Source organism: Siniperca chuatsi, linkage group LG18, assembly GCF_020085105.1.
Source record: "Siniperca chuatsi isolate FFG_IHB_CAS linkage group LG18, ASM2008510v1, whole genome shotgun sequence".
NCBI classification, from domain to species: domain Eukaryota; kingdom Metazoa; phylum Chordata; class Actinopteri; order Centrarchiformes; family Sinipercidae; genus Siniperca; species Siniperca chuatsi.
This window is the reverse complement of record NC_058059.1, coordinates 1,859,042-1,873,595: the sequence shown is the minus strand read 5'-3', so window position 1 is coordinate 1,873,595 and position 14,554 is coordinate 1,859,042. Positions and strand designations below refer to the sequence as shown.

At 40.9% G+C, this 14,554-nt stretch overlaps 1 protein-coding gene across 4 annotated transcripts in view; it reads left to right on the top strand.

Moving 5' to 3' along the window:
- Positions 1-14,554, top strand: part of LOC122865675 (seizure 6-like protein) — a 65,360-nt gene that overhangs the window by 45,250 nt on the left and 5,556 nt on the right. Inside the window, exons 11-18 of one of the 4 annotated variants that reach the window (XM_044174451.1) lie at positions 5,652-5,846; positions 6,577-6,768; positions 7,423-7,617; positions 9,156-9,191; positions 9,525-9,639; positions 11,134-11,239; positions 11,385-11,726; positions 13,929-13,959. In XM_044174451.1, coding sequence (XP_044030386.1) covers positions 5,652-5,846; positions 6,577-6,768; positions 7,423-7,617; positions 9,156-9,191; positions 9,525-9,639; positions 11,134-11,239; positions 11,385-11,414 — 869 coding nt within the window. In that variant the 3' untranslated portion in view covers positions 11,415-11,726; positions 13,929-13,959. Of the gene's footprint in view, positions 1-5,651; positions 5,847-6,576; positions 6,769-7,422; positions 7,618-9,155; positions 9,192-9,524; positions 9,640-11,133; positions 11,240-11,384; positions 13,885-13,928; positions 13,960-14,554 lie in introns of those variants that run through there. The other 3 variants (XM_044174452.1, XM_044174450.1, XM_044174453.1) reach the window with 3 other exon arrangements.

Genomic DNA, 14,554 nt, shown 5'->3' with positions numbered 1-14,554 from the left:
GAATCACAGCTGATGGATCTTCTTCCTCCATCGTTGTCCAGAAACTATTAAATCACATCAGCTCTGTTGCACTGGGTGACATGTTCCTTCATCACCATGAACACACACACTGTAGTTTATTCTGACTCAGTCCCACACACACCGTCCTGCTGCCCCAAACACTCACTACAGCACCACATGTGGATTCATCCGCCACTGAAAGTAGTCCCCAACAGATGCTCTGTTTCCTCCTGTTAGTCTGATAAAAACTACAGCGAGCAGCTGTTTGAGGAAACTACTGAGCCTTTTTAAACATGAAACTGTATATCTGTGAGGTGTTTTTAAAGATTTACGTCTTCAGCAGGAACCAATGGGCTCGCAGCTGAGAGTCGCAGATGTTGGTTGGTTTTGGTGTTTTCATTAGATTTGTTGACAATATGAACATGGAATAACACCAGCACTATCCTTTAAATAGATCTGGAAATGCAAAATTTCATTCAGTTTTCCCATTCATTTTGAATTTGCCTTTTCTCCTCGAGCTGCCCACTCCCATTTTTCATCTTCCCCTTTCTCTCCTCTTATCTTTATTTGTCTTTCCTTTTATTTCCCTCTGCCCTTATTCAATCACATCCTATTTGTTTCAGCATCTCACAATGGCTCTCATCTACGCACAAGCCCAGCATTTAACAAGCAGCCAAATAAGCTCACTTCCTCCTTTTACACACAACGATCTGCAGTGCTTCCCATATCCAACACCTGACTCCAATTTAGCATCGCACTGAGACACACGCTGTCCAATTTACTTGTCGCGCTCCCGACACCACAAACTCACACACATTTCCCAGAGGATTAAATCAAGTAGACACAGCATGAATACATAGGCTACTCTCTTTGATTATATGTATATGTGTGTGTGTGTGTGTGTGTGTGTGTGTGTGTGTTCGTGCTCAGAATAAATCACCCACCACACACATTCAGGCTGCATGGAGAAGTAGAACCAAGTCAATAGAGAATGAATAATTGATCCAGGATCCTTCAACTTGCTAATCCCTGTAGGCCTATTATATTGTACAGAGTAATGCAATACTGTACGCTGCTGATCAATCATCAGAAATACATATGCAGACACAAACACACACTGGTCCCAACAGGAGGCTGCTTATTTACATGTCTCTCTAGGCTATAATGATTTTTTTTTTGTCTTTCTTTCTTTAAACAGCGTATATTTTATTGATGTTCTGTATTTTTCTTCTTTGCATGAGTGGATACTGGAGGTGGTTTTGTTTTTTTTTTCTTCCTTTGTTCTAGCCTGTTGTACACTTGAGATATTAGAATCCACAGAGCAACAAATGTGCCTGTAAATGTATGAATGAAAAGGAAAAATATAAACTGTCTATGAGGCCACATAACTGTCATCTTCAGCTGATTTGATTTAACTGCAGTATCGTTTCTTGGCAGGAATTTCTTCAAAATACAAAGTGATTTTTCAGACAGTGACATCGACAGCTGATTTGAAGAATATAACAAAACTTACCATTCAAATAATGAGTTCCTCACCGCGTACTCTGCCGATTTATCATTTCACTCCCGTAACATTGTCGTAATCACAGACGCTGACTCAGGTGACATCACTTGGGGACATTTATCAGACTTCACACGGCTCCCTCTGGAGACACTGAAGGCTTTATGCTACTGTAAAACATATGCAGTAAAACTCCCCAACACCTGGAGACACACGCTGAGGTGGGAAATCGATGGAGTTCATCTCTAGGAGCAAGTATATATATATATATATATATATATATATATATATATATATATATATATATATATATATATATATATATATATATATATATATATATATATATATATACATACAGTACAGAAGTGAAATCACATTTTGGGAAGTATGCTTATCCGTTGTCTTGCTGAGAATTAGATGAGAAGATCGATACCACTGTCATATCTGTACGCTAAATATGAAGCTAGACCCAGGGGGTGGTTAGCCTAGCTTAGCATAAAGACTGGAAACAGCTAGCCTGGCTCTTTCCAAAGGTAACAAAATACATATATTGTATATTGTATTTACATGTAAACATGGCATTTAATGACTGGACTCCATCTGGTTCATCATCATCCGTAAACTTGTCATCTTGTTTTCCATTATACAGCGTATATACCTGTTCAAGTCTGTCCTTCCATTGTCTTACTGCCCTCGCTGTTAACAAATACTGAAATACTGTTCATACTTGGTTACCAAAGGGGACATTAGCTTTTATATCTTCTAGTACAAAGTACTGCAGTTCTAGAAGTACATCAAGCTTTAAAATTGTCTTTATTTAACCCTGAATGCCCTCCCAGTATTTTGGTAATTTTGGAGAACCCCAAAAAATAATGGCGTTGTCACCTATTTGCCCACAGCCTCCCCGGCATAATGATCCATTTAATCAGTGGACTTGCCTTCCAGCTCACCAAAACCAGACATTTGTGGAAATTATAATTAAAAAAGACTTTCTTATTATGCTGGCACGAACCCAGACTCCTTGACGGATCTGAAGGGAGAGTTGTTCTACTCTCATGGCTGTGGGCTTCATTAAATTTGGCTTGTAGCTCTAAATTCTAAAGCTCCATTGATTTTAAGACCGTAGGGATAACATGGCAAGAAAGTTTGAGCTGGACACTTTGAATCAAAGATCAGAAGAATTCTTGATTTTAAAAGATCTTCAGAGCGATCAAGAGACTGTTGGTCTGAGCCTCCTGCTGCCTCACTGTCTGTGTAATCAGTACATGCTGGTGTGTGAGGTCTTCTCTGATACAGCATGCATATGTCTTAAGTCACAGATGAATCAGGAGCAAAACATTCATCCTGTTTGTTTTTTCATTTCGTAAAAAAAATTCTGCTGATGAAAACACACGCAGAAATTGATAGCATCTATTTTACTGGGAGTTTGAAACAGCCTCTTTAAAGCTGCACTAATTTATAGTTTTGTCTTTCACCTCATTGTTTTCAGTGATAACACTCAACTAGGGGTGGGCGATATGGCCAAAATCTTCTATCACAGTATATGGAATTTTATATCACGGTATATATCACCATACAGTAATTGTTCTGTAAATTCAATTAAGAAATGTTTTAAAATAACCATACTGTACTTCATCACATTTGATTATTTTCTTCTTTTATTTGGAACTTCCACACAAACAAAAACAGCTCGTCCTGCTCTGTATTTCCAGTTTCACTCTCCTCCTCCATGTTTTCTTGTCAACCAGCTTAAAGGTGCATTGCCGCCACCAACTGTCGCTCTCACGTCACGTGAGAACGCCGTAAGAAGTCCTGCTGCCCAAATCATGTTACCTTGCTGGATTCACAAGATCACATGTAGCCCTGAGCTGCTACACAGCAATATATAGACATTAAGGGATAGCTCCCGCAGTGGAAACGGTTTTGCCAAATCTCTACTGGTGGACATATTTCTACTGTGGCACGGTATATACCGTCATATCGTCCAACCCTAACACGACCTGCTCAGCAAACACAGTCAGAGAGCAGCTGGTGAACATAGCGGAGCATCTAGCAGCTAAAGAGCCAGATGTTTCCCTCAAGAGACCAAACACAGAGCTGACAGAGAGAAGACCGGACTGACGTCCATCAGGAGACACAAACACGCCTCCTGATGAAGCATCATGTCGCTCTGTAGCTGCTGGAGGTGGAAATAAGCAACTGTTTGCTAACAAGTTTGCCATATGAACTGAAAAGGTGATGACATGTCAATGTTGTGTTCACAGCTTGTTTCTGCTGAAAACAAGTGGCCATGTTTAAGTCCCCTAAAATGTCAGACCTTGACTTTACTGACTTGTATCTGTGCAAAGTTTCTCACTAGAGAGGTACACTTCCCTAAAGTCTGAGATTCAAACGGGCAAGCTATATTTGGGACGTCACAAATCCAAAAGCCAATCACAATGCCACCAGCACTTTGTAATAAGTTAGCGAAGTAAAAGTTTTGACAGCGAACATGGCAGAGTGCAGTTTTTGGAAGTAAACCGGACCCTGGAGCTACCTTCCACTATCTACTAACGTTACGAAATAACAATGTGAACACATTGTAACATCGTAGCAGATATCATTGTATGTTTCACAACCACTAACACTTCACATTGCCGCTTTTAATGATCGCCACGGTCTCGGAACATATGAGACAAGCTGGTTTTGAACTGAAGAGTCTGTCCATTCCCGATTTAAAAGCTCTGTTTCCGCTGTCTGCTTTTCCCTTTTTAGAGCACGCCGTGTGAAATTATTTCTCCGGCTCATCTTGTTGCTGCTCTCCCTGTGTGTGCGTACCTCACTCACTGACTTGACTCGCGGGCCGCTAAACCAGCGCCGTAAAGGCTAGAAAAGCTGCGCCCGTTAAAATAGAAACGCTCCATCAAAATTATATCATTTTCAACAACTGATCGATATTCTCTACAGCAGGAGGGGGTAAAGAGAAAGTGCGGCAGAAATGAACAGAGCAACCAAAAGCGCCCTTGAATGCTCATAAACATTTTTTTTTCTTGCTGTTCTTACTTGTTATTTTTCAAATAATACAATCTTTGTGCCACAAATTGAGTGTTTATTTGACATAACGTAATAATTATACATTATTTCCGAGTTTTGAAAAAAAAAAAAAAAAAAAAAAAAGGCTGCCTTCTGGAAAAAAAGGCACAAGGGAGCTCAAACATGTACGGCTGAATCTCTCCGACGTTTCCTCTAACTCGAGCCATCTTGACGCGCACCGCTCTCTCACCATGGATGTATGTCTCTCACCCACATCCATGCTCTCATCGTCACCGGTCAACCTAACCTGCAGCGGTGGTGGGCGGGGCATTCAGAGATCCAGAATTTCTCGGTGAGGGAGAAAGAGTAGATGTGCTTCCAGCCCCTTTTCAGAGTTTTATTTTTTTATTACTTTTTATGATAACCATGTTAAACAAAATATTAAACATAGCAGAGTATTTTTTACATACATACATACATGAAACGTGCCTGGAGGGGAACTTTAAGTTTAGGAAAACATTGTGGTTTTAATAAACAGGCAAACATTAATTGGGGACGTGACGCGAACTCTGGTCTCTTGCATGAAAGTCGGACTTGCTACCCATAGCTCGCACCGCTTCCTACATTAGACAATTCTGCACCTCCTGATTTATGTCTAATGCCAACGTTCAGTGCAAATGTAAGAAGCTGTGCGTGTGTCAACACAACTGTGACAGATAACTGACAGTTTATAATAATATTATTGAGGACTGTTTGAGTGGGAGTCTGAATTAAAACTGACTGGCTTCTGCAAACGGCAGCTTCAGTGCCAAACTGTCCTTGTCAGAGTGGATACGCTAGAGAGATGATATTTGAAGATTGTCCAACACAGATGAAATCCATCACTCTGTCACACGGTCAAGTAATCGCACAATAGGTCCATCAATCATCCGTGCTGCGATGGATTCTTCCTCACAGAGAGCATGTGCCAGTCTCATGTCGAAATCAGATGTAATATTGTTTATCTTGTTTTCTTCTTGAGCCTCGCGGCTGCTGTGAAAGAGGAGACGCTTCACTGTAGCCGAACCTGGACCACGAGCAACGACACCATCATGATGGAGCCATTAATCAACCTTTTTTAAATGTCTTTTCTCAGAGGTGTCCCGAAATGACTCCTGTCCAGACCTGCCTGAGATCCAGAACGGCTGGAAGACGACATCCCACATTGCACTGGTGCGGGGGGCTCGTATCACCTACCAGTGTGACCCTGGTTATGACCTGGTGGGACGAGAGACCCTCACCTGTCAGTTAGACCTCTCCTGGAGCTCACAGCCCCCGTTCTGTGAAAAGAGTCAGTTCCACTCTTAATTATACATCTATGTTTGTGTGTGCGACCATGTGCGTGTGTCTCTTATTGTATATAGGAGTCCTAATTTTGGAGACCTGCTGAACTTTTTGGTCCAATTTATTACGTGGAACTGAATGCACACTAATGGATTCACATGAAATATACTGAGGATATTCATGGGCTTCAGAGGATGATGGTCAGTGTTTTAGCGCCACCATCAGGCCAAAATTCTCACTTGTATACAGGAAATAACTATAAATAGCCCCAAAATTTACTGAGCAAAAACATACTCTTTTCAGGATGAACTCACTTCTGTATAGCACTTTCAAATTGTTCAACTTAATGAACATTGCAGTCTTTAGGGGCTACTTACCAGGGTTTTAAACATGTAGCAGTATAGTTAGTGTTAAGCTGGTTCATATTAGAAACCCTAACCCCTTTTTTTGTTTTACCCTTTTGATTGGTTCTCTCTGGATGCCTGTCCTGACCAGCTGCTGTAACAACAGAACCAACCCTCAGGGTTCATTACAGTTATAGCTTTAATAAATAAACTTAACCTCAGTTATAGGTAACAGTACTTTTGAAATCTACTAGTCTTACTCTTCTTTTGTTGTGTTATGTATGTTGTGTTTGATGTGTGTTTGTAGGCTATTTTACTTTTGCCTGATTATCAAAATATTAAAAACGGATGGTATGCATCTGTTTTCCTCATATATTCCTCCTTTTCTCTCAGTCATGTACTGTTCAGACCCTGGCCATGTGGAGCACTCCACCAGGTCTCTGTCGGACCCTAAACTCTTGGTGGGGACAACCATTCAGTACAGCTGCAACCCCGGCTTCATCCTGCAGGGTGGCGCCACCATTACCTGCTACGGCCGCGAGCCAGGGACCCCTGTGTGGACGTCTCGACTCCCTCACTGTGTTTGTGAGTATCAGCAAGACAGTCTGTACAGTTTTTCAGTGCAAAAAGAAGACAGAACGCGAGAGTTAGTTGCTTTTACCTACCAGAAAAAGTTAGTGGTTATTATATTTTTTTATTAAACCTGTGGGCTGAAAGGGTCCTGTGGTTTACCGGTGATTTGTCGGCCCTGTGGTTTAAGAAACCTGTCATCAAGATAGACAGTTGCACATGGCAGTTAACTGAAGATGAGAGGCTCTCTCCCTGTGGCTGTGCGATCTAACATGAGTGGGTTTGTGTGATTTCTTGTAAGAAAAAAAGGCCTGGCTCTCTCTTTCCTCTGCTGACACAGATCACAGCGTCTCTGCATGCCAGAGACGACGCTTCATCTCCTGCATTTTCATCTCAGGACTGACGATGTGTGTGTGTGTGTGTGTGTGCGTGTTTTCAGGGATATTAATGTTTGTGTGAAGTGTTTGATATGTAAATGCAGTGCTAATGCACCGTACCAATCAGCCTTCAGCCACCTGGAGGAGGGGGTGGAGATTATCCATGAGTCATGTCACCTCAGCCAGAGCCTGTCAAATCTGTCAGTCGAGCTCTGACGCAAAACCTCTGATTCGTGTTGAGAAACGCAACAGGATCCGTCCAGCTTTCTTTTTTCTTCTTCCTTCTCTCTAGCTGAGGATTCTGTTTCCTGTGAAAACCCCGGTCTCCCTGACAACGGCTACCAGATCCTGTCCAAGAGGCTTTACCTGCCCGGCGAGTCACTGACCTTTGTCTGTTACCAAGGTTACGAGCTCATTGGAGAGGTTGCGATTAAATGCATCCTAGGAAACCCGTCGTTTTGGAGCGGCCCGCTTCCACTCTGCAGGGGTGAGACTTTTGCAGAATTTGGTGTTTTTTTGTTCTAATGTGTGTGTGGAATGAAACGCTCCCTCGTTTATGCACGTACACAATACTTTTCAAAGACTTTTTTGCCCCATGCTTGTTGATACAGATTGATCATGCCCCTATGCATGCTGATGACCGTTTGCTAAACCCCTTTCCCGATTGTCCAATCGTAGCTAAGCAATCGTAACTAGGCAACAGCAGGCCGAGTTACAGCATTTAAAGAGTTTCAGAATCAGAATCAGAAATACTTTATTGATCCCCGAGGGGAAACTCTTTCGTCACAGCTGCTCACTGTCACGTCAGTGCACACAGGAAGAGAAGTACTAATAGAACAGAAATATAAATAATAATAAAATAAGTCCGCAACGAGGCAATTATTTCTAGTAAGAAATAAGAGATCAAATCAAAATATAATACACTATGATACAGCTAAGTTAAATTAAGTACAAATGTGGATATAAATTATGAAGCTAAAATAAGTTTAAAGAACAAAGTGGATTTACCGGTTGAAAAGTTTAGTTTGGAGGGGGGGAAACGTTAGCGTTCCCAGCTAACTAGCTTACTACCTACAGTAGTAGCCTAGCATTAGGTCTACTTCCCAGGCCAATTAGCATATCATCAACTAACTACATTCATTTGTGGTGTTACATAAAAAAACACTGTTCACAACTAGCACATCCACTGTGTCCTAATTGGATTTGGGGAAGTTCACCAGTTAGCGGTATTACGATTCTTCTTTTAAAATGAATCAACTGAAAACATTAAATAGTCAGCTGGAGATGGTCTTTCCCACCAACTCATGGAGCCAACATTAATGTTAGCATAAATAGCTAGCTAGCTACAGCTCGAAATTACAAGCTGCTTTTGTCTACCTGTCTGAAATCAAGGACTCATTTTTTAAAATATTGTTGTGAATTTCAATTAATATATATATATATATTAATATATATATAAGATTTGGTTTGTACAAAGTCATACAAAACCATGAAGGATAAACAAAACAAAACAAAAATAACAACGAAAGAAAAGAAGAAGAAGAAGAAAGGTACATAAAGATTTGAACTAAAAGGCGTAGTTAAGAGTAGATCATCGCAGTGCTGATGGCTCTCTGATTTGTTTGACTCATCTCAGTCTTGATCGGTTATGCTGGGTTTTCTTTGAGACCATTTACATCAATGGATATAAAACTTGGCATATAAGATAAGAAGATTTAAATTAACAACAATAAATAATAACAATATTACATCTCTTTTCTGTAAATTAATCTTAGTCCCACACCGCATAGCAATACATGTTCCACATCAATCCAAATATTTTACTTAATAAAATACATGTAGAATTGTTTCTGTGCCAATAGCACAAAATCAACAGGATTCACAAATGTCGTTGCTAAACTGAAGTTGGAAACCTCGACAGGCGCAGTGACAGCACGGGGGTGGGGATTAGCGAACGGTCAGTTCAAAGCATTGTTACAAATACATATTTTCCTATGCACTGACTGACAGAATGATGTCTTGCAGCCAACCATGACTGCTTTGGCAACCATGCTTTGGAAGGTGAGTCTATCTGTGTATGTCGGTGTGCTCTGATGCTGTGGGCTGAAAAGACCACACAGTTTGTTTTTATAAACTCACAAAAAACCTCAAACCGAACAATGAAAAGCACTTTACCTGTCTGTGTCTGCTCTGCCTGCATCAGCAAACATCTGCCTGCCGACGTCATTCCCACTGTGTGTGTTTGTCCATCCACCTGTTTGTCTTCATTTTGTTTAGCTGTAGCGTCCACCTTTGCTAAGCCACCCTTGACTGGACTTTTAGAGGTTTTATTTGTTTTTCTTGATAATGTTATGCTTTCAGTTAACCTTGTTTTATTCATGCGTTGTCCATCAGTTGCAGAGGCGACTGCAGGCTCCACCCTGGATGGAGGGAACATAGCGCTGGCCATCTTCATCCTCGTTTTTCTGCTGTCTGTGCTGCTCGGAGGCGCTTATGTCTACGTCACACGGTAAGGTCTTCGACTGCTCACCTTCACATGCAAGGCTGGATTACCAACCAGGCAGAGTGGGCAACTCACTCTGGGCTCCGCACGCAAAACCACCAGGGTCCTTGTGTGGCAACAGGATTGTGTAGCACAGTATCAACAGACGTGATAAGGACCTTAAGGTGGATCCTGACTGCACCTGGTCAAGAAATACCCCGGCACACAACCCAGCGTAAAACCACAAAGTGTCGTTTTTACTCTTTTAGTTTTTGTACGGATTAAACAGACAAGATATACAACGTGTTAATCAGTGAGCTTTAGAGGGGCTGGTAGGGGGATTTTATTACCTTTGGACAGAGCCGGGCTAGCTGTTTCCCCCTGTTTCCAGTCTTCATGCTAAGCTAAGCTTCATATTTACCTTACCGTATCATCTGACTCTTTGCAAGAAAGCAAATAAAGGTATTTCCCAAAATGGTGAACTATTCCTTTAAGTAACGGATCTTAATAGTTCCAATACTGGGTTTGGTGGGTAAAAAGGCAACTGATTTAAACTGAACACAACTGTCCAAGACCCGTGACTGTAACCTGAAAGTGGCAAAAAACATTTACACATTCAAGAGGTGATTATGTTTGCCATATTTATTTTATTCAAAACACTTTGTAGCAATAGTATAAAAACTAAGCACTGTTGCAATCCACTGTAAATTCAAAGTCTCTCATTTGTTCGTCTGAATCCAAAATCAAGTGTGAATCCACTCAATCCCTCGAGCTTACAGTCTTAATCAGCAGATAAACAGTAGTAGAATCGTTTTTAGGACTTCTCCTCTATGTTGACTTAAACGTTGGGCTTGACAATTTATTCTTGATCTTAGAAAAAGCAGCTGACAAAACAATCCCAACTAAAGGTCCACTTACTCGCTTACTCTGGTGCTGTCGACCATATATACGATTCATTAGCATTATAAGAATAAAAATATTATGAATATATAAAGTAATTTTTACACAAGACTTAGAGTCAACAGCCATGCTAGCAGCTCTGTGAGGCTGTACTTAGGCACAGCGGTGCTTTGAGCTAAATGCTAACGCCAGCATGCTAACATGTTACAATCAAAATGCTAACATGTTGATGTTTAGCACGTATAACGTTTACCATGTTCACCATCTTAGTTTAGCGTGTTAGCATGCTAACATTTGCTAATTAGCGCTAGATACAAAGTCCAGCTGAGGCTGATGGGAACGCCGTCAGCTCTGCAGGTATTAAACCATTTTACCTGATGAAGTCAGAGGATCACCAAATTGATTACAATTCATCCTGTGAATTATATATATATATACTATAAAATATTTGAGATATAGAATGAATATATGTTTTTACAATTCTTTAATAATATATAAATATAAAAAGGCAAGTATAAAATCATTGAAAATCTCACTCTGGACCAACTTCTGAAAATTGGATCATTGAATTGTCTTAATATTTTTGGGGTTTTTTCTGTTTCCCCTCATCCTGTCCTTTAGGTGCCGATATCACTCCAACTTAAGGCTTCCTCTTATCTACCCCCACCCTTATCGACAGATCACTGTGGAGACAGAGTTTGACAACCCGCTCTATGAGACAGGAGGGGTGAGTGTCCCGTACATTTAAACGGGGAACAGCACACTGAGCAGCTAACTGTCTAAATCCCCTCCCAGTAATCTGTTATAGTCCATCTTACACACCTTGCTAACACTGCCTCTGTCTTTTTCATCTTCACTTTCATTGTCAACAGGACACTCGTGAATATGAAGTATCGATATGAGAAGACATTTGTGAACCAAGACCGACCGCCCCGTCCTAACTCTTCATCCTCTCCTCCCTCCTTCTCCGCCCAGGAGGAGGCGATGTAAATACAAATAGATGATGTCCAGCCCCTTCTGCCATGAGACGCAGTGATTGATCCTGTTCTCTCCTCCTTTGATGTGACAGCTTCTGAAGACATGGTGGGAAATAGGAGAGGATACGTGGAGAGGAGATAGACGAGTCAGTGTGTGGATCAGTGTCGCCGGGAGATAAAGGGAGATGGAGGACGGAGGGGGAAAGAGCCAAAGATCATCTAAGAACATCAAACATGGTGAGAAACGAGGAGATGTTGGGTGTGAAGTGTGAAAACAGAAGTTAAGGAGGGGAGAAGGGGAAGGAGTAGGGGACAGGACACAGCAAGAGGAATGAGGGGATTGAAGCACTTTTTAGTATTTTTGCCAAAAAACTCTCAATTGTAAGCATTTTAGTGAAAGAATCCTGGAATGTGTCTCCGAAAGAGAGAGAGTTAAAGTTATAATCCTTAAGATTTTCATGAAATCCAACTCAACTTTTGATACTATTTATTGTAGGATTTTTTTCTGCAATGTATTTACATTCAGTCATTCCCTCTCTATAAAGTAGTGTTTAGTGTTAGTGGCAGAGTCCGCCATTCCTGTGCTGGATTCAAACTGTCTTCACACGAGGGATTAACAGGGAACGAGGCAGCATGTAAGCCAGCGTTACTATTTTTAATTTTTATCTCATTTAAATCAGCCTCACTGTTTACTGTTCACTCAGAGCTGGATTAAGTTACTGCTAATGATAACCCAACATTTCCTACTGCTGCTACATTAAAAGACGTAAACTGGCGAAACATGAGGCGGCTTTTACTGTGAAGCGCTCACAGGAAACACAATGTATTAGTGACCGAGGTTAATGCTGACCGCGATCGTTCATCAAAAATGTGTCAACAAAAGACTACAGTCATTTTGGGCATTTTCTTTTTCAGTTTTAAATATTTTAGGGAGTGATGGAGGAGTCAGCAGCCAACGTTACCCTGTCTTGCTGATGTGTGGAAAATTCCTCGCGCTGTGCACAGCATCAAATCACGTGGCATTCACCCATAGCATGATGGAAAATTAGAGGCAGATTATTAACTGATTTCTTTATTAAAAGAACATTTACATTTGTTTGGCTGCACTGTAATCTGATACATCAGAATTGCTGCCCCTATAATTCTGGGATGTGTAGTATTAAGGTGTATTCAGACAAAGAGTATATCAAATTTTCACCTCTTTGACCGCTGGACTGTTTGTGTTTATCCGCCCCAAACAGCCAATGTAGCAACTGTACGTTAGCTGTAAGCTAGCTAGCAACAGACTAACCAATCGTGAGTGTGTTTGTGTTCAGCCTCTGACTGAACTCAGGACAGCAGATTCATATAGCCCGGGGATGGCATGCTAACTAGTGTTTCTCCCGCTCGGCCCATAGACTTTACATTGCGATCACGTCATCGCTTTTCTAGGCTTTGGGAAAGTTTAAATATATAAAACCTCCATGGATTCAGTGATAGAAAGAGTAATAACTGGCCTTGTTTCAGTTGGAGGTGTCCTGTCAACAGTTTTACAGATGTGTCATTAAATAATGGAGCTCTATGGGGGCGGCAAGGGATTTTTTTTGTTGCAATATAGCGAGTGGCCACTGGGACAAATTTGCAGCAAGGCTGAGCCGTATCAGATCTATTAAAACATCCGTGGTCTGAACACACAGTCAAACCGCACTTTCTGTTACCACGGTAACCACAGGTGTCGCCAAATCAAGCAGGACTGAAATCTTAAGGATTACAACTTGGAAGAGTCTTGGGGATAAATTGGTAGGTAGAATGGTGGATTTTTTTGTTTTTATTTCCATCCACACTCAAGAGTCACCATCTCTTGCCACAAAACGATAATAACAGGAAGGAAATAATGGTCAGTGGTTTCCTTTTTTCCCTTTCCTAGTTAGTCCAGGATGTCAGCTGTCTCCTGTCCCCAAACTCCCTCCTGCCAGCAATCACCTTCAAGGCTTTTTAGTCCAGCCGGTCCAGTTCTGGCTTTAGCTGTAGTTAAGTGGTATTTGAATCCTTGATTTTAGGGCCAGTGCAGTACCGATGTCTTATTTCTCACATGTAGTTAGATTGATGACTGTCGTAGACTGGCCCCAGAGTCCCCAGGCCTGGACCAGCTGATGATTAAAAAGGAAAATGAAAACCATGCATTGTTGCAGATGTGGAGGTTGCAATGTGAATAGCGTAGCTGTAGTTAACTGACCGATCTTCGAGTGCAAGCTCAATCAACCCACCAGATGATGTATTTATTTTGATGTACTGTATATGTGATGTTTTATGCAGATTGATAAATGTACATTTTCATTATGAGATAACAAATGTTAACAGTTTCCCTAAATAAATGGTAAAACTTGAATAAAAAGTACAAAATACTTTCTAAATATTGAGCTGTTCTGTTGAATTCCTTGGCGTCATATTTCTTTTCAGGGGCCAAATGTGGAAAAATATTCAGTAAAAGGTACAGTAAATATTATCTTGTATCTGTTGTCACCCAAAACCATCTTTCTTTCAAACAGTAGACAGTAGACTTCTTTTAGACTTGAAATAGTTTTTAATCCTTGCTGCAGAAATGTAATTGGCTTCCATTCTTTTCAGTACAATTAGAAAATCTCACAGCAGACTCTGGAAACCTGTTTGAGTTGTGTAATCCATCATCAAGTCAGCATTTAGTTTTGTTAAAGTTGCATTATCGTAGACAGAAATTGTTCATTATTGCAGACTTTGAAACCAATAGATGCCTGACACAGTAGGAAAAACCCATTCAGAGATCTAAAAATGTGCAGCATGCATTTAAAATTGTGAAAGTATCCTAGTACACTGGAGGGGAGCTTTAAAGACAGAGAGTGATCTTGTGACCTAAGCATGATTATAGAATACTGTATGCACTTGAGAAAGAAATAATTGGGTGGAGCAGTTTATCCTTACTGTAGTATTGAGGAGGGCATGTTCTCCTTGACACCTTGAGTTTCATCTATTACTAACCGTTTCTCAGAGCAACATAAAAAACTGCACACATGTCGCTGAGTGCTCACAGCTCCTCGATTCTCGTACTG